Raw genomic sequence first — 25,148 nt, 5'->3', positions numbered from 1 at the left:
TCCTTGGCCCACCATGCCCCGTGTGTGGCCTGGGCAATAAGTCATAGAGATTGCAGAAAGGAAGAATTCCTGGGTAATTTCATGCTATAATGCCTGTGATATACGGCACACACCGGCTGTGATGTATTTAGCTGCATGGCGGGCAGTGTTAAAAGTTCACTCTTCAATAAATGGAGTACGAAGAATAAGGCCAAGCGGAGAGGATCATGGGTGCGAGGTTCTGTCCAATGTAAGCAAATTAGGAAATGTGACACATCCACCAGCACAAGTCTCTTACATGCCCAGAGCACAGAGTCTGGAGATTTAATAGAGAATCCCATAGAGTCTACAGCTCTGGGTCAGAAGTTAATGATCAAGATTTTTAGTTTTTTTTCTTTTCGGCGGGGTTTGTGTATTATTCATTTAACTTCGGCCCTTGTATCTTACGGTAACCTACAATAATCCTTCACTGTTCACCAGCAAATGATCTATAAAAATAGCAAGAAAGTGGAACGGCGCAGGATGTTTGAGTTTTTCCAAAAATTGCTTATGGAAGGTTTGGTGGAAACGTCTTTATAAAACAAACAGAATGACAATTACCGGGAAGTGCAAACAGCACTGGATTCAGTGGCGGGACTGGGAAGTTTAACTCTTTCCTGCCATAGGCTCATGTGTAGTCTGGATTCTAAAGAATGGATGGATAATGCTCAATAGGAAGGGGGGGTAATATATGGAGCATTTGCTTGTTGGTTTGGTGTTCATCAATCACTAGCTCTCAGAATTTAGGGGGGTCCTTGCTGGAAGCAGAATCGAACGCCCATCGATGACACCAGTTATTTGGTCCTTGTCAATGTCCTATCGATATTGAGCTTGAAGCCGTATAGGCTATAGCAGTTATTTAAGTCTTTTGTTCAAAGTGGCTCAACCGCCAGTTCCGTACTGGGATGTAGCCCAGGAGCTGGAAAGAATGTAAAGTACCTCTGGTTTTGTATATCAGTTCTTCATTACTAGTTACTTTATCCATTAGTCCATTGTGCCTGGTGGTTTGCAATCACATGTGGGCCCTAAAGCCTGGGAGCACATAACGGTAAGGACCCACAGGCCCCAAATAAGGACTACCAGAACAGGCTAGAAGAGTACAGACCACTGGGTAGAAGCTGGGGAGCACTATATTATGGCACTAGCATAGGCCATAGTATATCTAATCAGTAGAGTTCTGAGAGACACCACAGAAATATTTCTACAGCAGTGACATCACTGGGGTCTTCCTATGATGTCATCATGATGCCAGGATTATGCAATAAAATAGAATTCATGTGTATGGGGAAGATAGAAAAGAGAAATGTGAGCTAAAGGAACATTTGTCTGACAGTTCCTGAGAATGTATGGCACCACAGACAAAGCCACCATCATAGTAGATTGGTAAAGCACCTACTGTACCGTGGATACTGTGAGTTCGGAATTCAATGCTTTCCTTCTCTCCATGTTCTTCTAGCTTTCTGGAACACTTTCTATTGGTTGTCCCAGAAAGATTATATTTCTAGTGAGCACTAGAACATGGGGTTTTCTCATTGGAGCGCTTTATTCAGTGTCTATGGAAGTAGTGCTTACACTCCACTGTTTCCGTCAGCCCTATAAGACCAAAATGGAGGCACATGATGAATTCTCGACTGCAGCTCCCATCATAATCCACCGCGGTGGTGTAGTAAGAAGGAACTTAGGTATCTGTTCTAGTGATTTGTGGGGGTCCCAGCGATGAGATTTCACCAAAACCATACAGCCTTCATGCTCCAGTTAGTATATAGTGATGGAATCAGATGTGAAACCACTGAACTGGGACTGCTCCTCATATTAGACTCCCTGAACCCTAACCAGATCACCATCACGGTAGGCCAGTTAGATGTCTACCTTTTCTTGGACCATGTCAGTGCTGAATTTCCTCTTTTTTCCTCTTCTTCAAGGTTTCCCTGCATCTATTCCTGCTAATCCAAGCCTAACAGTAGGACTTTATTGTATTACTGTAAAACCAGGCCTGACCCCATTATGGGAAAGCCCACATGAAAGAGCGGAGATTACCCCTCACCCCAAACCTCCCGAGCAGCTCCCTGCAGCCTCGCTCTCCGTGCACAGACGGGAAGGAGTTCACACAGCCAGGCTAAGTAGCAAATGAAGACGGAGAAATGTTTTCTCTATATTACTGCCAGACCACTGGCAAATCCCAGCCATCCCGCGGTGTTAGAAGAGATAACCTTTTCCACTAACACTGACAGAAACGGATATTAAGCAATCACCAAATCTGGCAAGACGTATGGAGAAAGGTTAAGAGGATCGACCCAAGGACATTTTTTATGCCTTATATTCCCTGGACCCCTAATGCAGCTTGGTAAAGGATCCCCGTTATTTGGCACCGACAGCCAGCAATGGAATGAGTTGGGATTTGTGGTTTCTATGAGGGGTCTCTGATGAAGGACCTGTTATACACTGTAGTACATTGTGGCCCGAGGTCATGTCCTCCTGGCAAATCCACCAAGCCACCGGAATGTACATGGCCTCATGCGGAGAACATGATCTGGCTCTATTTTTGCTCACAAAGCTCAGAACCAGTGGAACAACTGAGCATCGATCATGAACAGAGGGTTTCGTTTGGTCTTGTCTGTAATAAAGCTAAGGAATGAATCATTTTTTAAGAAGTCTCATTTTGTTTGCCAACACAATGTGTCCCTTATACCAAACTCAGAGATGGCACACATCTTATTGTTTCTTCGGGTATATGTCCCAAATAATTTCTTATGGTGTTCTACTGGGGACCAAGAAAAAGTCTGTGCAGAACTGAGAGGTAGTCTATTGTATAGCACATAGAACCTTCTGCAACCACTTTTATCTTTTTCTGGGTAACGATTGTTGACTTTTCTGAGAAGTTTTTAAAGGGGTTCTCCAGGACTAACATACTGATAGTCTATCCATGGATCAGATCAGTAGCTGTCATGCACCAGTCATCTGATTTAAAGGACACTTCATCCATTCTATTGTTTACTTGACACGTCGTCATACTTTGGTAGTGGTTCACCTGGTATTACAGCTCACTCTCCTTTACTTTAAAGAGGTTATTCAGCGCAACAAAAATATGGTCATTTTTTTGCAAAGACAGCATCGCTCTTGTCTCCAGTTTGGGTGTAGGTTTTGTAACTTGGTTCCATTGAAGGGAATAAAGCTTAATTACAAACCGCACCTGAACTGGAGACAAGAGTGGGGCTGTCTCTAGAAGAAAGTGGCCATGTTTTTGTAGCGCTGGATAACCTCTTTAATAGTGAACAATAAAGAACAAACACTCAATGAGATGCTACGATCCTTTCAATCAAGTGATCAGCGAGAATTCCGGAAACTGGACCCCATATTGTGATACCCCTATAATTTCCTGGGTCTTGGCTACATGGCTTTATCAGTAGTGTTGGGTGGAGAAGACGAACCTAAGTTGGATGCAGCCCTAGGAAGTCCTTGACAACATGGATATAGTTAATGGCCTATGACAGTATCCATGTTTTACAGGACTCCTTAGGACGGTAGCCATCCTCTGCAGGGGAGTCAAATTCTAAGATTTGGAGAAGGTTGCTGGAAACTTCAGCTTCTCTATTTAACACTATTTATGAGTAAAAAAAAAAAAAGAGCAGATTTGGCACCAAAAAATTTTTGCGCCAATATTTTTGCTAATAAGTCAATTTCCCAATGGATCACCTCATAGTGGCGTAAAGATTGAGCATCACTTTATTGATATGACCAACATAAAAAAGCAATGAACCGTCACTTACCAAAGATCCCTCTAAAGCAAAGACGGCCGCGGCTCCTGTCTGCTCCAGGGGCTCCATCCGTCTTCTCCACCTCCGCCTGCGGAAGCTGTCTGTCTTTCGATACTTAAGATGAAACCGCCATCCAAAGAGAGAGGCGTACTCCCAGCCTTCACTCTCAGACTCGTCGGGCTTGTGCTATGAGTAAGAGAAAAGGTGACATGGTGAACATGCCAGATTCTTCTTTTACCTGACATCTGCCATCCAAAGGTAAATGGTAGTGTAGGTATACCCAGCTAAAAATATTTCCTATTTAGCACCTTAGAAAAGTAGGTATAGGTGTCCACCCCAAGTACAAGAGATATGGGTTGTCAATAGTGTTGAGCAGAGTTGCCGAACTGTTTGGGTTCGGCAACATTCTCCAATCTCCCGGTGTCTGGAGTCAGTTTGCCAACTTTGCTCAACACTGTTGAGTGTTCTGGTTTAGAGAATGTTTTCGAACCCAAACGGTTTGGCAACTCCGCTCAACACCATTGAGCATTCAGGTTTGGAGGATGTTGTTAAGCGAGAACAGTTTGGTAAGTCTACTAATATGTAACAGCAATAGCTACACACAGTAGCATTTTACTGGAATGACTCCAATGGAAGAACTGAGTGATCTAACAGGGAAGCACCATAGATGGTAGATTGTAGTGTAGGTATACCCAGCTAAAAATATACTCTATTAAGCAAATTAGAAAAGTAGAGGTAGGTGTCCACTCCTAAGCACAGGAGATATGGGTTGTCAAAAGTGTTGAGCAGAGTTGCCGAACTGTTTGGGTTCGGCAACATTCTCCATACTCCAGGCATCTAAAATGTAACTGCTCACCATTCCGGTTCGGAGAACGTTGCTGAACCTGGACAGTTTGGCAATTCTGCTCAACATTATTGAGCATTTGGGTTCAGAGAATGTTGCTGAACCCAAACAGTTTGGCAACTCCGCTCAACACTATTGAGTGTTCAGGTTCGGAGAACGTTGTCAAACTTGAAGAATTCAGCGACTCTGCTTAATACTATTGAGCATTTGGGTTAGGAGAACAGATATCCAATAAGTTTCTTTATGCCAATATGTATGTCTATTGAGATGCTGTATGGGATCCATAGATATCGTGGTTCTACAGAGAGTCATTAGTATGCCATATGGACATGCAGCACAACAGACGTGAGCTTGCTCTGAGAGCCCCACGAGCCCTTGTGCTAGCCTTTCTAAGGATCTCTGGGTTTTCGTCCTTTAAACCATGCTATGTGGTATCACTGTTACAGGTTATAAGAAGTGCATCTGGCAGCCCTGGGCTGCTGGGCGCATGTTTACTCTCAGCTTTCAATAAGATGTTTCATGGATGGAGAATATACCACATGGGGCAGTCCTGCACCGCAGTCCGATAGAGACATCTAGTGGTGAGATATGCGGCCTGGAACGTCTCGATGTGTGATGAGATCAATGCAGAAAGAGACTTTATCGATATAGATGCCAGGTAGAGACCGTAGTGCCTGTGATTTGTAATTTACTTCTATTAAAAAATCTCAAGTACTTATCAGCAATGTGTCAGACTGAAAAGAATACACCACTTCATGCAGGACATACAGCTGCTGATAAGTAGAGATGAGCGAACCAGCCGGATTTCTGGTTGTATGAATCAGAAATCTCGGCGGCTGACCCCCGCTGTCTGTTCCCTCCGTGCAGCGGGTGGATACATCGTAAGGAACGCCTGGAAAACTTGGATACAGCCAATGCCAATGGCTGTATCCCAGTTTTCCAGGCGTTCCTTACAATGTATCCACCCGCTGCACTGAGGGAGCAGGCAGCGGGAGTCAGCCGCCGAGATTTCTGATTCATACGAACCAGAAATCCGTCTGGTTCACTCATCTCTACTGATAAGTACTGGAAAACGTACGATTTTTTAATAGAAGAAACTTAAATATCTCTGGCACTTTCTGGGACCAGTTAATTTGAAAGAAAAAATTTTTGGTGACCTACCCCTTTTAAAATATTAGAGATCTTTGCCTGTTGTCAGTAAATAGTAAAATTCTTTCCACAGACTTAAAACTTTAGCACAAAAGATTAGGACAAGATGGGAGAAGCATGGGGCTGAGCGCTTCACTCCCTGGATCTCGGCCTTTCTCAACTCACTGTAGAGAGATACAAAAGGCAGCGAGCGGGGGAATGAAACCTTCACCTGCATGCTTCTCCCAGCTCATCCTAGAGATCGGGAGATCAAAATTATGGACAAGTCTGTGTGATATAACAAAGGAGACTTGTCAGAGAGATTCTCATGTCGGTATGCTCTCTTTATTATTGTAGTTGTAGTTATACCAGGATGCCACTTTTACCCCTGTATACCCCTGGAAATATTCCCGAGGCCTGGGAGCAGGGTCACTATGTGGATAAAAAATTAAAATAAAGAAATGAGATCATTAAGGGTTAAATTCACCTTTTTCAAAATCTCGATTTGTCTGGGATCCCTCCGGCGCAGTCTGACCCAGCGCTTCCTCCGGTTGGTGTGATACATCTTTTCCGTAGGAACCCAGGATTTGGGTCTGCGGTCGGGTGGAATGGTGATGCCGTACTCCCAACCTGCAAAAAGTTATAGAGGTACAAAAAACACACTATATATATTGTGTGTGTATATATATATATATATATATATATATATACACACACACAAACACTATAAACATAGAATAACACATGTAGACATGTATATTTATAAATATATATACATATATATATATATATATATATATATACATAACAATGCACACTATACAGAGCATAACACAGATAAACACACACACACACACACACACATATATATATATATATATATATATATATATATATATGTATATATATATACACACACACACACACACACATCAAAACACACTATAAACATAGCATAGCACAGATAAACATATATACACATATGGGGAGATTTATCAAACTGGTGTCAAATCAAATTGTCAGATTCCACCTTCCATTTTCCAAAGAGTCTGTGAGCATAACACAGATAAGCATATATACACATACACACAATAAAAAGCATAACACAGATAAGCATATATACACATACACACAATAAAAAGCATAACACAGATAAGCATAAACATACCAGCTTCATGGGACAAAATTCACAAAAGTTCAAAAAAATTTTATAAATCTGTTTCAAAAACCACCAAAAAAGCATAATAATGTACAGGCTTTTTAACGTTTCCTTTTTGCTACTTTTTATTTATGGTTTCTTTGGGGGGGGGGTTTTATTAGACCTCTGAATAGTGTTGTGTGATTTGTTGAGTCAGAGCAGCTCATCTTTATTCCGCTTCATGGCCTGAAGGTGTCAGTGCACTCCTGGAAATCAGCAGCCAGTCCCTGGATGGAAGTGCCTCTCTGGGTGATACGTGAACCATCAGTATAGAGAGGTGATGAGAGAACCTGACAAATGTCCGGGTTAGTCTGAGCGCTCAGCATTTGACTTCTGCTGCCTGGAGACATTGGATGCAGCCCTAGGGAGTCCTGGATAACATGGATACAGCTGTTCGTCGGGCTCGCTCATCATTAGTAAAGAGCTCAAAACTAAACTTTTGTAATTTTTGTAAAATGGTGCACACCTTAAAAAAGTCTGTTACAGGGAAAATTTGAAGAAAACAAGAATATCGTAGCAACAATGAGAATAACAATGACTATGCAGCTGATCTACAATGCATCTGTGACATCACTGGCCGTGGTGCAGGTCCGATACTACGACCACCTGTGGATGGCGCTATCCTCTTACCCTGCTCATCCACAGCTCGGTTAATATCCGTTGTCCACTCTTCATCTTCCCAGTTCCATCCAGGAGGACATTCAATCTCATCTTTAGGGAGAACTTTTTCTCCATTCTGAAAAGCGAAAAATAGGATTATCACATGATGCCTGAAGTGTTACTGTCATCTGTAAAAACTGTAGACATGTTGTCCTAATATCCGCTGCCATCGGGAGTTACAGCCAGGAACAGTGCAGGGGAGCTCGCTGCACTCTCTGGCTGGTAGCCCGATCCCACTGATAGCAGTAGTCAGCCCTCATAGACTATAATGGAGACTGACTCCTGTAATGAGTCAAGACTAGACAGCCGACCAGTAGCCCGATCCCACTGATAGCAGTAGTCAGCCCTCATAGACTATAATGGAGTCCTGTATTGAGTCTGATTCGAGGGAAGACCGATAAGCTGATCCCACTGATGGGCCTTATAGACTATAATGGAGCCCGACTCCTGTATGGAGTCAGATTGGACAGCTGCTATAACTCATGATGGCAACAGGTCTCAGTTTGTGATTAAGGGTGCCTTCACACATAGCTTTTTTATCCGCAGCGGATTTGACTAAATGAATGAACAGAGCATTAAATCCGCACTGTCAAATCTGCTGTGGATCTGCTGCGGATCCGCAGCGGATTTAATGGCGCGGACTTGATGCTGTGTTCATTCATTTAGTCAAATCTGCTGCGGAAAATCCGCTACGTGTGAAGGCACCCTTAAACTTTTGAACTACCTGGACTTCAAGTCAAAGTCTGTACAAAGACAGTGCTAAGAAGGTGAAAGACACACAAGGCACAACAGTGTAAAACATAGTAAAGCGGTGCAAACTTTGAGCCATAATTTAGTTGTAGTTAGAATAGTAAAGCTGTCCCGATGTTTGTGGTTTGTGTCCCTGTAATACAGATTAGACCAGAATTTCAGTGCAGGATCTGTGCCATAATCAATGATTGTCTGTCAAAGATCTATCTGTAATGTTCCATCTAAATCTCAATCTGGGGAGCCATAAGCATCGGTTCTTGTGTTGTGTATGAAATGTCCAGACACATCCAGGCTTTCTCATCTAAGGAGGTAGCTCAGATCTCCGTACATTCCTACCCTCCCCTACAGTCCCTATACTCACAGCAGAATATACGAGAATTATATTACAGAGTATTATATCATTATATCCATTGCACATAACCTCGGTGTATCTATCAGCACAGTATAGGCTTCTCACCACGTCTGTGTAGGCTTCAGTCATATGAATCCATTGCCCACCGGGAAGTCTGGCCTGGTTTTCAAACACTTCTTCCACAAAGCTCATGTGACCGGCGTCTGTGTCATACAATAATCTGGGGAGACAAGAACCTGACGTTACCTAAGAAAGGTTAAACAGGACGGGTGACCGGTAAAAAACGCACAACATACATGACTTACTGCTCTGGGTATTTTCATCAATACAAAGAGGCAGATTTATTAAAGGGGTACTCCAGCGAAAATCAACTGGTGTCAGAAAGTTATATAGATTTGTAATTTACTTCTACTTAAAAATCTTAAGTGTTCCCATACTTCTCAGCTGCAGAAAGTGGTGGATTCCTTCCAGTCTGACACAGTGCTCTCTGCTGCCACCTCTGTCCATGTCAGGAACTGTCCAGAGCAGGAGAGGTTTTCTAAGGGGATTTGCTGCTGCTCTGGACAGTTCCTGATATGGAGAGAGGTGGCAGCACAGAGCACTGTGTCAGACTGGAAAGAATACAGTTGGAATGTATACCAGGTAGAGATGAGCGAACCTGGAGCATGCTCGAGCCGATCCGAACCCGAACGTTCGGCATTTGATTAGCGGTGGCTGCTGAAGTTGGATAAAGCCCTAAGGCTATGTGGAAATCATGGATATAGTCATTGGCTGTATCCATGTTTTCCAGACAACCTCAGAGCTTTATCCAAGTTCAGCAGCCCCAGCTAATCAAATACCGAACGTTCGGGTTCGGATCGACTCGAACCCGAACCCGGTTCGCTCATCTCTAATACCAGTTGATTTGAAAGAAAAAAAAATCACCAGAGAACCCCTTTAAAGATACACCCCTGGAGTATGCCACAAAAAAGGCACAGATTTTGAGTTTTAGGTGGCGTACGGCAGGCGAAAGCCCTGCTAATCTGATGGGGGTGCGGCAAGGCAGGGAGGAGGTGAGGCCTTCTTCAATGCCTGGAAACAACATCTACACCTGATCCAGAGCAGATTTTCGCACAAGCCCTACGACAGGCGTAAACAGGAGTAAACCTGCCATAGTAATTCGGGGCTTTATTAAATATGTCTTAATAAATGCACCCCAAAATGTTGTCCTGTTGTTTACAATACACACACTTAAATTCCCTAGATGTTCATGCAGTGTTCCAGAGTGGGTGAGGACCCTGTTATGTTCTTGCCCACCTGTAGTAAGGTACTCTTGTATAAGACCCTTTGGATGAAGGGTATCTGCACTCCATCTACATTTTCTATTTATACCTGTATTTTTTTTATCTCTGCCTGCACTTCCTATTTTCTGCCACTTGGTGTCACTGTCTCCTGTACACCATGTACACAGCTGAGGGAGATATATGTTGAAAGGGTTAATTATAACTGTTTGTTGATGCTATGCCAGGTGATTCTGATGTAACCAATCCATGAGCTGGGTACCACACACACCTCACCCACCTATCACAGGCTAGTATACAGGGCCTTCCAGGGCAGTTCTGCCCAATCACAGAACAGGATATTTACTGAGGTAAAAAAGACAGTTGGAGTGAGTTGTTGCCAGGTAGTCTAGCCCAGAGGAGCTGTCAGTGAGGAGTCCTTATTAGCTCTCTGTTTCTCTCACAAGCAGTATCCAGTGCTAAAACCTAACAAGGGACAGCTACCTAAAAGGGGACAAACCTTGCCTACGCCTGGAGGTGACCATGTCTTATGTTGTGCTATTCAGGAAGTCAGTCTACTGTCTGGACTATCCCCAACGCCAGCCTGAGCATATATAACCTGCTCCACGCTCCGGCTTGCTTCGGGGGCTGCCCGTGTCTGGACATCCCGCTCAGCCAATCTGTGGCGGGGCAGTGCACTGATCACTGGGCTGAGCGGGATGTCAAGCCGGGAACTCTCGAAGCAAGCCGGAGCGTGGAGCAGGTAATGTATGGGGTTAAGGGGGCTGTCACTTACATACTCGCAGGGATGTCAATCCCGCTGCAAGTATGTAATCTCATTGAAAATACAGGCAAGGGATCCGCAGCGGATTTTGCTATGAATTGGCAGCGTTAAATCCGCTGCGGATCCATCCTGTGTGAGTCTACACTTACAGTGAATTTGTTCCTGTTTAAGTTCACCAGACACTGGGGGAGATTTATTAAACTGGTGTAAAGTAGAATTGTCTAAGTTGCCCCTAGCAACCAATCAGATTCCACCTTTCATTTTACAAAGAATCTGTGAGGAATAAAATGAAATCTGATTGGTTGCTAGGGGCAACTGAGCCAATTCTACTTTACACCAGTTTGATAAATCTCCCCCACTGTGTTTTCCTCACACTACACCTGCACCAGTTCTTACTAAAAAGTGTGTGTTGGTATATCCAGAGGTGGGCACATTCCACTCCTGGCCACCGTGACAAGTGCCTCAGGGGTACACCACCATCTTGCCCAGCTATACTACTACACCAACCGGCAACCCCTGGTCATCACATCCATACCTCTTGTTAGAAGAGATTCTGCATCTAATGGTCTCCATACACTTAGGGGGGAGATGTATCAAACATGGTGCAAAGCAGGGGTGTCAAACTGAAATACACAGTGGGCCAAAATTTTAAAATTGGACAAAGTCGCAGGCAAATCTTGATATTTAATAAAAAGTGCATGTGGCATTTCTGGCACTGCCTATCTTAAAGTAATTGTCCCCACATGGTAGTTACCCATTATATCCCTCAAGCAGTAGGTAATCCCATAATTGCACCCCATGTAGTATCCCCCCTCCCCCAATAGTGCCCCACATACTAGCCAGGCCTACTATTAGAGCCCCACATAGTAGCCAGCCCTCCTAACAGTGACCCATATAGTAGCCAACACACCCAATTGTGCCCAATATAGTAGCCAGCCCCCCCCCCCGATAGTGCCCCATATTGTAGCCAGCCCCCAATAGTGTCTTATATAGTAGCCCCCCCCCCCCCAATAGTGTCTTACATAGTAGCCAGCCCTCCCAATAGTGTCTTATATAGTAGCCCCCCTCCTAATAGTGTCTAACATAGTAGCCAGTCCTCCCAATAGTGTCTTATATAGTAGCCAGTCCTCCCAATAGTATCTTACATAGTAGCCAGCCCTCCCAGTAGTTTCTTACATAGTAGCCAGCCCTCCCAATAGTCTCTTATATAGTTGCCAGTCCTCCCAATAATGTCTTATATAGTAGCCTGCCCTCCTTAATAGTCTCTTATATAGTAGCCAGTCCTCCCAATAGTCTCTTATATAGTAGCCAGCCCTCCCCAATAGTGTCTTATATAGTATCCAGCCCTCCCAATAGTGTCTTATATAGTATCCAGCCCTTCCAATAGTGCCCACTATAGGATACAGCCCTCCCAATAATGTCTTATATAGTAGATAGCCCTCCAAATAGTCTCTTATATAGTAGCCAGCCCTCTCCTATAGTCTCTTATATAGTAGCCAGCCCTCCCCAATAGTCTCTTATATAGTAGCCAGCCATCTCTTATAGTCTCTTATATAGTAGCCAGCCCTCTCCCATAGTCTCTTACATAGTAGCCAGCCTGCTCCGATAGTCTCTTTTGTAGAAGCCAGTCCCTAAAACAGTCTCTTATATAGTAGCCAGCCCTCCCCAATAGTTTTATATAGTGGCCAGTGCTCTCCAATAGGCTTATAAAGTAGCCAGCCCTCCCCAATAGTAAGTTATATAGAGGCCAGTCATGATACTGTTAGTGTCGTCATGCTTTATTCTGTTCTTTGTACCATGTTTTATCTGATTATATATGAATACACTTTTAAAAGTATAAAAAAAGATGTAGCCAAGGGTAGATTAAAGATGGTGGGGAGCCTATTAGGACCTGCTCCCAACCCAACTGTATCTAAGTAACATACAAAAGAAGTGATCACACATGCTGAAGTCTATAAGAGTTATAGATAGAGGCTCTCACCGGGGCGACAACAAAGGGTTCGGTGGAGTTTTGGAAGCACTACATACACTTTATACGGACAGCCAAACCTGCTGTCAGGGATGGGTTCAACCAGGCCCGTATCTGCCATGAGGTGAGGTGAAGTGTTTGCCTCAGGCGGCAGATAACACAGCCCTTGAGGGGGGCAGCATCAACCTCCTGTGTCCTTATCATTACAACTAGTTACGGCTCAGTGCCCGGCCGTGTTTCCTGTCAGTTGCCTCATGAGAAGCGCTGAGGAGACACTGGAAGCCTCGTATTCACAGGTATTCACATCACATAAGACATAGATATAGTGTCTCCTGCTGTTAACCCTTTCAATAATGCAGTTATTATACACTGCATCACTTACACACTGTAGAAAAGAAAAAGTTACCAGCAGCGGGGACGCTATATTATGTCTTCTCTGCACTGCCGACCTCCGAGTTGACCTCAGCATAGTGCAAGAGCAGGAGAAGAGGCATAAAAGTCATGTTCTGCTCTGCTGTTAACTAGTTCTTTCTGTATAGCAGAATGTAAGTGATGCACAGTAATACTCTACATTCTGCAGTACTGAAAGAGTTAACAGAGCAGCCCGTTTTATGGCTCTTCTCCAGCTCCTGAGGTCAGAGGTCAGCAGTTGTAGATTGTAGTTTGTTTTGAAGCTCCCAGGGGGCCCATAGTGGCTCAAACAGTTAAAAAATCTGGTCACTGCACACTGTTATCTATAGTGCTGTCCCATACACACTGCGATGCTGCACTGTGCCTGTCCTGGATCTTCTCTCCCTGACTATTGCTCTGAGGGGGGGGGGGGGGGGGGCACTTTGTCAGTTTTCGCCTCAGGCGGCAAAAAAGCTAGAATCGGCCCTGGGTTCAACCAACATAAGTGTAAAGTGTGTGGGGACCTTAAGTTAGGGTCAAGCCGACAACTCTCTAAAAGGGCAGACTAGATGGACCCAATGGTCTTTTTCTGCCGACAATCTTCTATGTTTCTATATGTGGCCATCTTCCCAAATCTTCTCAACTGGACAGGATTACCAAAGAACCAACAAGATGGGTGAGTGGTGAAAACCCTTCAGGTCTCCAAGGCGGTGTATGGCCTAATGTTTCCTCCTTAAAATCCAGCCCTACCCTGTGGCCAGAGCAAAAAAAAGTTTGACAAAAAGCAAATTGACCTCTTGAACCAGTTTCAGACTCCTTATAATAGTCACATAGGGTCTATAGGAGATATTGATATAGCCAGGCCAGCAACTATCTTGCATGCCACATATTCTCAAATGAACAGGATTACCAAAGACCAATAAGAAGGATGGGTGGCGAAGACCACTCAGTCCCCTATGGTGGCCTTATGTATAGAGATGGGCAAACCCAAGTGTGCAGCATTTGATTACCGGTGGCTGAAGAAGTTGGATGCAGCCCTAAGGATGCCTGGAAAACATGGATGTAGCCATAGGCCACAGGCTGTATCCAAGTTGTCCAAGGCTTCCTAGGGCTGAATCCAACTTTTGCAGCCAATGAAATGCCGCACGCTCAGGTTCGGACAAACCCTTTCCCTAACCCTCTACGTGTGAACCATCCCTTAAAATCCATCCCTACCAATAGCCTTTTTAAAGTTCTCCCCTTTTATCCTTTCAAAGATCTTTAACATGGACATTTTGGTAGTTCTCCTTTAATACTTCTGTCCTGGAGAAGCAACCAACGATGACATCACATCCCGTTCTCTACATCTACACAGAAGCTATATCTACCAGGACAGGTCATTGCCACACCGATCTGACTAATCATGGAGGGTGATACTTCATAGCTGGAAATCCCACCATGCGCAGTGATACATCTCATTTCTCCACAATAATATTTTCACAAATGTGGATTTAGGAAAAATCGTCTCCATATTTTTCTTGGAAAGTTCTGGACCATAAAAATTGTTCAACTATTTCAGCATTCCTGTCTCTCTGTGTTTTTGTTAGACAGCTTTCTGATACTTGAGAGCCATCGGACCCCCGCTCCCCACAATGCTTGTGGAATTTGTGGTGCTGAATCATTACTGCAAATTCTGCTATTATGGATATAAACACGTTCCTGTACCTATTATACCAAGCGGTGGCGTACGCCAGTGGCGGGATCAAGTACCTTAGAATTGCATAACATGTCGTGCTCTTAACGGTAAGTGGTGTGTCACATCGACACGGAAGGGTGTTAATAACCAAACTGGTTAAGTAATTGAAATGAATAACAAGAAACCCCAGCGGCCGGCGAAGCGCGTCCCATTGCACCGTGCTGATGAATGCTTTAAGACTCTGGCAAAGATGATCCGACCGCAAAAAAACTATTAACATTTTTATGATGCCTATGAGCCAAAACTGGGCATTTTCACAGCAATGTAAATCTAGCAGGAGAAAACACTGCTACGAAGATTTACTACGACGTGTATGCCTTAACTCCTGTGTGGCCTACCTGCTACGACTGAAAGCCGGCTGCATATTTGGTCAATATGGCATCAATCCAAGATGAGGAGCTGCTATGGGGCCATCAATGGAGAGGAGCAAAGATCACAGAGACACATTGTATATAGGCTATGGTGACTACCAACTACAGCAAATAGAAAAGGGATGAGAAGGGTTTCCACATGGCTTCCACCAACCACAACAAAGAGGAAAAGAGTCAGAGAATCAAGCCTATCCTTAAAGGGGTGAGAAGGGCTTTCAAATAACTTCCACCTACCACAACAAAGAGGAAAAGAGTCTGAGTCTTTCCTTAAAGGGATGAAAAGGGTAAGCACTAAGCCTTCCTATACAAGTGTGGGGAGTTATAAAGACATGAACCTATTGAGGACCCTATTGTACATTTTTGTTATAGAGATCCTTCTGCTCTGTTTATTCCATTGGTGCCAAGTACATCGCTGTGCTGTGAGAAACGCAACTCAGGCTAAGTGTCCTCTAGGTTGGAAGCTGGACTTCTGCTGGTGGCTCCACAAGCTTAGCCCCAGAGTGGGTGGCAGCTGGTCCTGGGGATTAGGTAGGGAAGACAAACTCATCAGGCCGGGTCATCAACAGAAGAATCAAAGTGGTAAAAGTAATCAGGCAGCGGTGGAGCAGTGGGTGGAGAGTCAGGGCAAGAGGCTCAAATTCAGGTCAGACAGTCCTGATCAGCAACAGGAAAGGCAAATAGTACAGAAGGGATCAGATAGGTAGGGGTAGTTCAAGAAGCAGGTATAGGTTAGGATACATGGAAAAGAACATACAGGAATAATATCTTCACTTAGGGACACTATAAACCAACAATACTCAGGCAAGAAGGAACATGTGGAGCAGCCTTAAATGGCACCTAAAGATCATGAAAGATAGAGCATAGCGGAAGAGTAGGACCGAGTCAGGAGTGGTGAGCAGAGGAACGCTGTTGGGAGGCATCGACGGCATTACAACTGCAAACAGGGAAACTTGAGTTTGATGAGAACTAACAGGATAACAAGGTTGTAGAAATAATCACCAATGGTACTGTCAAAGTTTGCTGATGAGCACCAATTGTACAGTGAGATTGATGAGCACTAACAAGACCATGAGGTTGTAGAGATGTGTACCATGAGCACCAATAGGGTGGCGAGACGTGGAGATGTACAGCAATGATAGTACCAAACCATGGAAAAAAGAACCAGTTGGGTGGTGAGGTTAATGCACTGATAGGACTGTGAGGCAATAGAGATGACAAGCACTAATGGGACTATGGTAGAGATGTGCACTATTAGGACATCAGGATCTTTACACGTATGGAACAATAAAGTTTACACTTTATAGCTGTAGGATAGGACTGCACTGTGGAACATTAGCTTGACTGCCTGTAGACCTGTGTAGTAGTAACATTTTTAGTACATTTTTACAGTATTTTTAGCAGGTACAACTCCTCTACACAAAACTCAAGGTCTATGGTAAATTGAACAAAAAACAAGGACATCCATGAATGTATATCACAGCACACCATGTATCATACTCCAACAACACAGGCATTGAAGCATGCTCGCTTGGCTTTAGCTTATCTCAATATTCCAGCATGTGCTCCCAAGCAGCACCAGTCGACAGCAATGGACCAAACTTGCATCGAAGGACAACATCATTAAAATATAACTTATTGTGAAATTCTTTAAAGAGACTCAGTCAGTAGGTTTATGTTGTCCTATCTCAGGGTAACATAAACTAGTGACAGAGAAGCTGAACAGAATGATGTATAACTTACATTGTCCTGTGCAGCTGATCCAGAGATATCCTCCTGAATAACATGGACAATAAGTAGTCCTCTCCATTATGTGCATGAGCCCAGTAGTCCTGGATATTCATGAGAAGCAGAAAACTCCGCCCACCAGCTGCTGATTGGCAGTTATCTATCCATGCTGTGTATAGGCAGTCAGCTGTCAATAAGCAGCTCGAGGGCGGGGGCAGCGGTGCGTCAAGAATCACCTTCACCTGCATATTAGGAGAACGGCTAAACAGAATGATGTAAGTAATACACCAATCTGTTCAGCAATTCTGTCACTAGTTTATGCTGCCCCCATTTAGGCAGTATAATCCTGGTGTCACATTCCCTTTAAAGTACACGCCCTCCTTGTGAGTCCAAAATTACATGGTATGTATAAAAAGTCTGTTTTTTTTCTTATACATATCATGTAATTTTGGACTTTTTAAAAAATTTTAATATTTAATTTTTTAATGATAGGTAGACGTTAAACACAATGCAAGAGGCACCAAGCTGATTTATAGGGTTTGGGGTCAATGACAACTCTAATGTCCCTTAAATAATTCATCTCAAGATGTATAAAATCAGTAAGACCCAACAGATCTACAGGCAAAGATTAGGGTTTGTACATTGATTTCAAGAATAAAAGCTCATATTTATCATAATTCATTACCATTAATCTATCATTTTCACAACCATAAACAAAGTAAATGGAAAAAAGCCCTGTGGAGCAGGCTGGAGAAGGCTTGGCATGGTAGAGGTGGTGAAGCAATCCACGGACATTCCACCGGAGTGGCAGACCCTACAACAAACATAGAGGCTTTCCCGATGCCAACAGGCCCTAAATCTCTTAGAACAATGTTTATATGGTGGATTAGAGAGAACAGCAGCGGGAGAGCCCGCTGATACGTTACAGACCTCGACCATTTATCAGCCGATTACAGTCTGGGATCATAGCACAGCTCTGGCCAAGAACTCAACATTACAGAAGAGCCAGCTGCCTGCAGTATCAGGACCAGACGTGATCGCCAGCTCTTGTTCTTTCTGCCTTTACACTGCTGATTAGAGCAATTGAGGAGGATTTTAGGAAAGGAAGAACATCCAGGAAAAGCTAAAATGTCACATTCACACAGTACAGAAAAACATCGTATCACTTTACAATCTGAACTCACGTCTTCTCAGGGCTGATGAACCAGTCTCCGGCCCACGTCCAACCACTGGAGGGCTTAAAACTATCCTTCGGAAGCTTGATTTTCCCTGTCACGTCTGAGTATTTGGGATATGTCAGCCCAGTGGTTCCCCAATTTCCAACTAATGCCAACTTGGTCTGGTTCTCATACTGCAAGACAAAAGATGCCGTTGGTTTTACTACGTATGATAAAGGATCACACTGTCCTATTGCTATAAGCCATGTACTATATGTGGATGTCAGTGACGTCTTCCAAATATTTCCTCTACCAAATAGCCAGATAAGGTAGGATAAACGGCTGGGATGGGTAAGGAGGGTAAGATAGGTTAGAAAACAATTAGTATGAAGACACAAAATTCACAAGGGTAGGGGGCGATATAGAGTGACTGGACTAGCACAGTACTGGATGTAACGGCAAGCAGCAGTATAAAATGAAATACAATAGAAAAGATTAGATGGAACAGGAATAGGATATGATGGGGCTAACACAGATGGGATAGACTAAACAAGAAATATAATAAGCCAGGATAAAATAGGACAGGACAGGATATGTTGGCACATATGGTTGGCACAGAACAAACTTCCCATGTTAGGGTCCTATTACACAAAATGATTATCGGCCGTTCCGGCAGATAATCGTTTGTTGTAATAGATCATTGTCTTTCAGTATGTTCTAGATACACAATGTCGATAGCCCTCATACCATGCAATAGGAGTGGCGGCAGCAGACAGCCGCTCTCTTCTATAGGCCACCCAGATGATCTAAAAATTGTCCGGGAAGCCTCCCCCCTCGAGCAAGTGAGCGCTAACATGACAGGTCGGCGGTCGCTTTCCCCTGTAGATCGGCCTGTGTAATACGGCCCTTAGACACCGAGAGGTAAGGGCAGGCACTATGTGACCATATGGTAATGGTAAGAAAAGATGATGTATATTTTATAGGTGATAAGGATAGTGCTGGAACTTTACCGATTCTGCAAAGACGGAGAGCTTCCCCTGAGCATACTGATTGAATTCCTTCTGATCCACAGACAGCCCGAACCACAGCTGCACCCGTATCTGTCCCGGCATCTTGGATCCATTATTTCCTTCTTGTGGAAACTGCAAAGAAAAGTGTTAGAGGATTATCATACAGTATATATCATTATAGTCAATGGAAATATTTTTTCCTCATTGTCCCTTTCTATAGTTTTATAAAGTTGAATAACGGACTTCAGAAGAAACACCAATGTTGATAAGAGAATAAATATCTAGTTTTTAAATAAACTGTGAGCAATGACCCAGGCTAGATGGTCCTCTTGCTTTACCCAGTCCTGGACCCATCCCAAAGTCAGGACCGAAAAAGGTGAGAGGCCTAACCTCTCTGGCCTGCTCCATTAATTGTCTTTAGAAAGGGGCCGGCTGTCTGAGGACTTTGCTAAGAGCATGGGCAGTGCTCCTAACACCCTCACCCCCTCTCCAGTGCTCTAAGAATCTCACCGGACGGACCATGGAGCACACGGCTAACTGCATTGCATTGGCGCCAAGGAGGAAGGTAAGAGACATACCTTCCTCCTCAGCATCTCCTGTGTGATAGGAACATACTGTAGATTCATCTAACCTGCTGATAGTTTCCCTTTAAGGTCCCCATAAACATTAGAGAAAAGTTGGCCTAAACCACTGATTTTGGCAGAACCAAATGATTGTCTAATGTGTATGGTGGTGGTGGGTCCTCAACTGATAATGTCAGGGAGGAAAATGATAGGGGATGCCGAATTTCAAACACCTAAAACTAGTCTAGGAGTGGCCTATTATCCTCCATCATCTTGTTCCATTTTGAGCCAAGTATACATGGGGAAGATAGGGAGAGATAACTGTTCAACCACCAGTTATCACAACCTAGACAGGATATGGGTAGGGATACCTTAAGACAAGAAATGGGCACTTATATTGTGCACTCAGTATCCTCAGCCCATATTGCGAGACTAGTAGTCACAACACATACTATTATACTTTAAAACAGAGATTAGGTCTATGCCAAAGATTAGTGTTGGACAATTTGGAACCTGGGGCAAAGACAGACTTTAGTAAGTGCATTATGCTGAAAAAAAATATTAGATAGATGTATCGCTAGCGCAGTAGCAGTAGACCATACCTTAGCTTGACATCTTGATAATATCACATAGTATTCATATATTAAACGTGTAAAAAATTATCCAAACTGGGACTCAGAATGGAAAATAAAGTCAGCCAACAGCTATGATACATATTGTACGATAGTGTAATATTAGAGGGAATGTTCATAGGTAAGCCATCAGACTGATTTGTAAAAGAATAACCTAATTATCGAATAATAGAAGTTTGTTCTTGGCTGTATTCTACCGATCCAACAAATATTTCGAAAAGCAGTAGGAAAATTCTGCCCAGATCCTGGTTCCGATTTCTGTCACATTCAATCTAGCCTGTAGTCCAATCACGGCTGACCACTGCCAGTTAACTCCTACCAAAGAAACTCACACTAATAGAAATGAAAACATACTTTAAGAAATATCGTCTGAAGTTTTCCGCAGTGCTTGCCGCAACACTTGGCCCCGTTGCTGGAGAAAAGGACTTGATGGGCTGGTATTCTGTAATAAGCCACACGCTTGTCTCCTTGTAACATCCAAATCACTATATCTGGCAAGCTGTTCTGCGGCTGAAAAAAATACAGATTCACGAAATATTAGTGAACCTTTCCAACAAATACATAACAAAATACAGCTGAAAATTGGAAAATTATGGAAAAGAAAAAGCCACAACGCAGACAGGCATCATTAATGTTTAGCATTATCTGCAAGGAGAACATACGGGAGCTCCTGCCAATGATGGAAAAGGTGGGAGAGGCCAAGAAAACGGCTGCCTGGACCTCTGTTGTCTTCATCTTAGACTTTGTCGATGACCACACTTGGCAAAGATTTAGAGACCACCTACTCTTAACCCAAGACTTGATCTTCAACCTCAGCTAAAAGATACTAGAAACCAATGAACTCTATGTCGAGTTGAACACCAAACAATCTTCTCGTCCCAATGACCTTGTCCCACCACAAAAAAATGGCACACGTGGGCGGAATTGGCGAGCCAGGCTTGTGAAGAGTTCTGTTTCTTTAGGAAATAATATCGTAGAGAACTTTATTCAGAAGCAGAAAGTCATCAAAGTTTTGGTAACTGCAACTTCTATAAAAATCTTTAAGGTCTATTCTGGGCAATGGAGTCTATTTATGTGGTGAGAACATGGCAGCAACCTGGAACCATCTCAATAGCGGAGCTCTGCCATGACTTAATTACCAAGGTTACGTTCTTTTTTAATAGAAGAATTCCATCTCTCCAATTCAGCAGAAGCAAAATGTGTTTTTAATTGCTCTTCTTACCGTAAGAAGAAGCCATTGATACACTTTGCTTTCTTTTGACCTCTTTTGCAGATTATTAAATGTGACTTTGCCCTGTGATTAATATTACATTGTACAATTTTCCACACCCCTGGCAGGACCAGCACTAGTGAAGCTACTGACAGGAGTCATAAATCTGCCAAAAAGGTATCAAATCAGAAAAAGTTTCATTTTCCAAAACTTTTTCCAGTGCAGATGGGGTCCCGAAGAGGGAAACTTGGACCGTACCAACCTTCTTAATCCATGCTTTAAGAATGTGAACCTGCAAGGAACTCCCTTTCACCATAGGTATCATGGGGGACCAACCTGACAATCGTGACACAGTGCTCTCCTCGGAGGGTAATGTGCATGTATAGCAAGAACCAGTCCTACATGATGTTCTGTTCTACCTACTTTTGTACAATGTTAGTATTAGTAATACCTAACACCTTGTAATAGGTAATAATGGGATAAGGATAGTGTAAAAATATTTTTACAGGAAAGAGAGGGTCTCTTCTGCACTTTTCTTCAAAATGTTATGTTTAGGTTTTTGTTTTTTGTTTTTTTCGGGAAGGGGGGGGGGTGATGGTAAAAGTTCTCATCCCTCTTCACTGAGCCACCAATCCACCAAAGCCTAAGGGAGACTTATGATAGGATGGAGGGACTATTCAGTAATTGCCCAACCCCCTCATTCATATTGTTTGGTACGGCTTATGTGTCCGTTAGGGAGAGGGGAGCAGGTAGCCACAGCTATACTGCTCTGGATGTGGCGTAAAAGGGACTGGTAGTAAAACTCCATCACACCTGACCATTCCCTAACCAGCATCAACTGTCAGTGGAGAGTCGGAAAGACCCCATATACTTTACTGTTGGCTGTTGGCCAAATTTGCAGTGCACAATAGATTAAATTTGGGTTATGCCACTAATTCCAGCAGGATTCACCAGTCATCTAATGATCTCATGTTTATGGGCATCTTCCAAAAGTTGACAGCAGATATTTGGGAGAGAAAGCCCAGGGTGGTTGTCTGTTATCTGAGGTGTATGGACTGTCTTACCCTAAAAGTGCTCATACAATTAATATTAAAGTTGACCATGGATTCCACTGACTATATAAAGCGTATTATGGTGGCCGTAATCTCTACCGACATCATCTGCTGGATGTGATGGATATTTCTCACCAGACACTTCTGATGATCCAGCAAATAAATAGTCTGGCTGCAGCATACCCAGCCATGCACACAAAGTTCGTACAACTTTAAAGGCCAATATTGACCAAAATGGGTATGACAACAAAGCAATTGTTCACCAGACAAAAAAAAAACTATCTATGTAAGTAAAACACAAGCTGTTACCTCCTCAGCTAGAGACTTCAGTCTCAGTAACCAGTCCTCAGCCTGCTCAAGCACATCCATAAGGTCACAATCGTCATGCTTTATCTTCATTGCCGACTGGACCATCTGGCTCAGGCTAGAGTGTCGGAAGCGGTAGATATAAAGGTCTAGGTGTGTGGTTCCAGGAATTGATGGGACATCTGGTAATGGATAGCTGGGCAAAGGAAGAAAAAACTTAGATAAGATTAGATAAAATGCTTATTAGCTTTGACAATTGAATACCAGGCGGTAGGATACGTTAATAGGTTTATTTTATATCGACTTAATAAACTGAATCCAAAACATTAGCAATCTGAAGGTTATGGCAAATATTCTAGAGACTTGTTCATCAAAGTTTGGGTAGTATTCAGACTGATGAATGATTGGCATTATGTCATTTTCAGCTCCTCCGAGAAGTAAGGGCCTATTCTGGACCTTCAGGGCCAAGTAACTTTTCCCTCTCATTGATACATGCCTTATTTCTTCCACTTTTTCACTGACAAAGCTTAATGGGGGCTAGATTTTGGTAAGTATTCATCATCTCTACTCGTACGGTTGGTAGAGATACATGATTTATTGATTGACTTCCATGTTTATTGTTTTTTCTACTTTTTCACACCTTGTGGTTTAGATAATATATTGGACCCAAGAGTCCAACTTGAAGACCACAAACTACACCCACCTTGTCCCTCATTTTACTGAACCCTAAAGCTGAACAGGAGCAGCCCACTGAGCTCATGTATCCCATAGTCATTACTAGAGATGAGCAAAGCTCGAGCATGCTTAGCTTCATTCGAACCCAGACGCTTAGGATGTGATTCCCGGTGACTGGAGAAGTTGGATGCTGCCCTAGGGCTGCCAGGAGAACATGGATAGACCCTATGGACAGTGACTGTAGCCATGTTTTCCAGGACTGCCTAGGGCTGCATCCAACTTCTCCAGCCACAAGAAGCCAAATGTTCAGAATCTGAACGTTCGGTAAGTTCGCTCATCACTAGTGCTGGCTGACATCAAAACCCTGAGTACCACAGCCTAAAGCTGGACAGGAGCAGCCCATCAAGTTGATGGGTCCTACAGTCACTATGGCTACTTCAGCTGTATTTATACCACAGCACCCAAGAATTTTCCATGGTATTAGCCACTGGATGCATCCGAGGCTACTGTAGGCCTGCCAAGAGAACACAAGGAAACGCAGATGACTAATGTAAGAATATATACCTGCAGTCACTGATAATGTCATCAACCAGATGTGTGACCAAGGAGTCCAGGTCATATGGGGAAGACTTTGCTTTGACTGCCAGGTGGACTTTTTCCAGGTTGGCTTCCTGTAGACAAGAAGAAGCAGATAATGTGAGTATACCCTACACCAGGGATGGGGAACCTCGGCCCTCCAGCTGTTGCTGAACTACAATTCCCATCATGCCTGGACAGCCAAAGTGTTAGCTTTGGCTGTCCAGACATGATGGGAATTGTAGTTTTGCATAAGCTGGAGGGCCGAAGGTTCCCCATCCCTGCCCTACATGGTGTATTCTCTCCAGTCTGACACAGTGCTCTCTGCTGCCACCTCTGTCCATGTCAGGAACTGTCCAGAGCAGCAGCAAATTCCCATAGAAAACTTCTCCTGCTCTCAAGTCTGGAGAGAATACACCACTTCCTGCAAGACATACAACAGCTGATAAGTACTTGAAGACGAGAATTTTTAATAGAAGTAAATTACAAATCTCTGGCACCAGTTGATTTAAAAGAATAAAAAATTTGGTGAACAACCCCTTTAATGTTCCCATACACCACGGTAAAGCCCAGCATAGTCCTCTAAAGTGTCAGAGTGTTGACATACGGATAACTTACCAGATTGTCTATGGCATGAAGGAGAATGTTCTGGGCATCGGTCCTATGCCAGATATCTTCCCAATACGAAGACAGGACCACTACAGGTTTAACATTACCCCATGGGAGGTAGTAATACTGGCAGCCTAAAAACCAAGGAAGCATAGAAAGAATATACAACACCTAATTATAAACAAAAGTAGGGATGCCATGCAAAATGAGAAAGCAGCTATACACTGTATATTATTGTATAGCTTATAATGAGCTCTGCACAGTATACATGAACAGCTATGCCGTCATGTGGTCAGGAAGCCGGGGGGGGGGGGGGGTTGTGCTTTATACGCTCTCCAGGTTTATACCGTAGACTCCCAGCTTATTCATCACCAATTATAGATGACGGCGGACTATACGCGGCTTATATACGCTGCAGGG

General features: G+C 43.5%; 1 protein-coding gene across 9 annotated transcripts in view; it reads right to left on the bottom strand.

Annotated features, from left to right (window-relative positions):
- The window catches only part of DYSF (dysferlin), a 203,515-nt gene that overhangs the window by 87,425 nt on the left and 90,942 nt on the right, over positions 1 to 25,148 (bottom strand). For all 9 annotated transcript variants that reach the window (XM_069977165.1, XM_069977169.1, XM_069977161.1 and 6 more), the window contains 10 exons: positions 24,738 to 24,862; positions 24,108 to 24,214; positions 22,872 to 23,064; positions 20,655 to 20,810; positions 19,106 to 19,237; positions 18,123 to 18,289; positions 8,811 to 8,925; positions 7,574 to 7,679; positions 6,233 to 6,375; positions 3,786 to 3,959 (listed from right to left, as the gene is read on the bottom strand). In XM_069977165.1, coding sequence (XP_069833266.1) covers positions 3,786 to 3,959; positions 6,233 to 6,375; positions 7,574 to 7,679; positions 8,811 to 8,925; positions 18,123 to 18,289; positions 19,106 to 19,237; positions 20,655 to 20,810; positions 22,872 to 23,064; positions 24,108 to 24,214; positions 24,738 to 24,862 — 1,418 coding nt within the window. The remainder of the gene's footprint in view (positions 1 to 3,785; positions 3,960 to 6,232; positions 6,376 to 7,573; positions 7,680 to 8,810; positions 8,926 to 18,122; positions 18,290 to 19,105; positions 19,238 to 20,654; positions 20,811 to 22,871; positions 23,065 to 24,107; positions 24,215 to 24,737; positions 24,863 to 25,148) is intronic.

Source organism: Dendropsophus ebraccatus, chromosome 7 (genome assembly GCF_027789765.1).
Source record: "Dendropsophus ebraccatus isolate aDenEbr1 chromosome 7, aDenEbr1.pat, whole genome shotgun sequence".
Taxonomy (NCBI): domain Eukaryota; kingdom Metazoa; phylum Chordata; class Amphibia; order Anura; family Hylidae; genus Dendropsophus; species Dendropsophus ebraccatus.
Note: the sequence above shows the minus strand (reverse complement) of the source record. Positions and strands in the feature narration are given on the sequence as shown.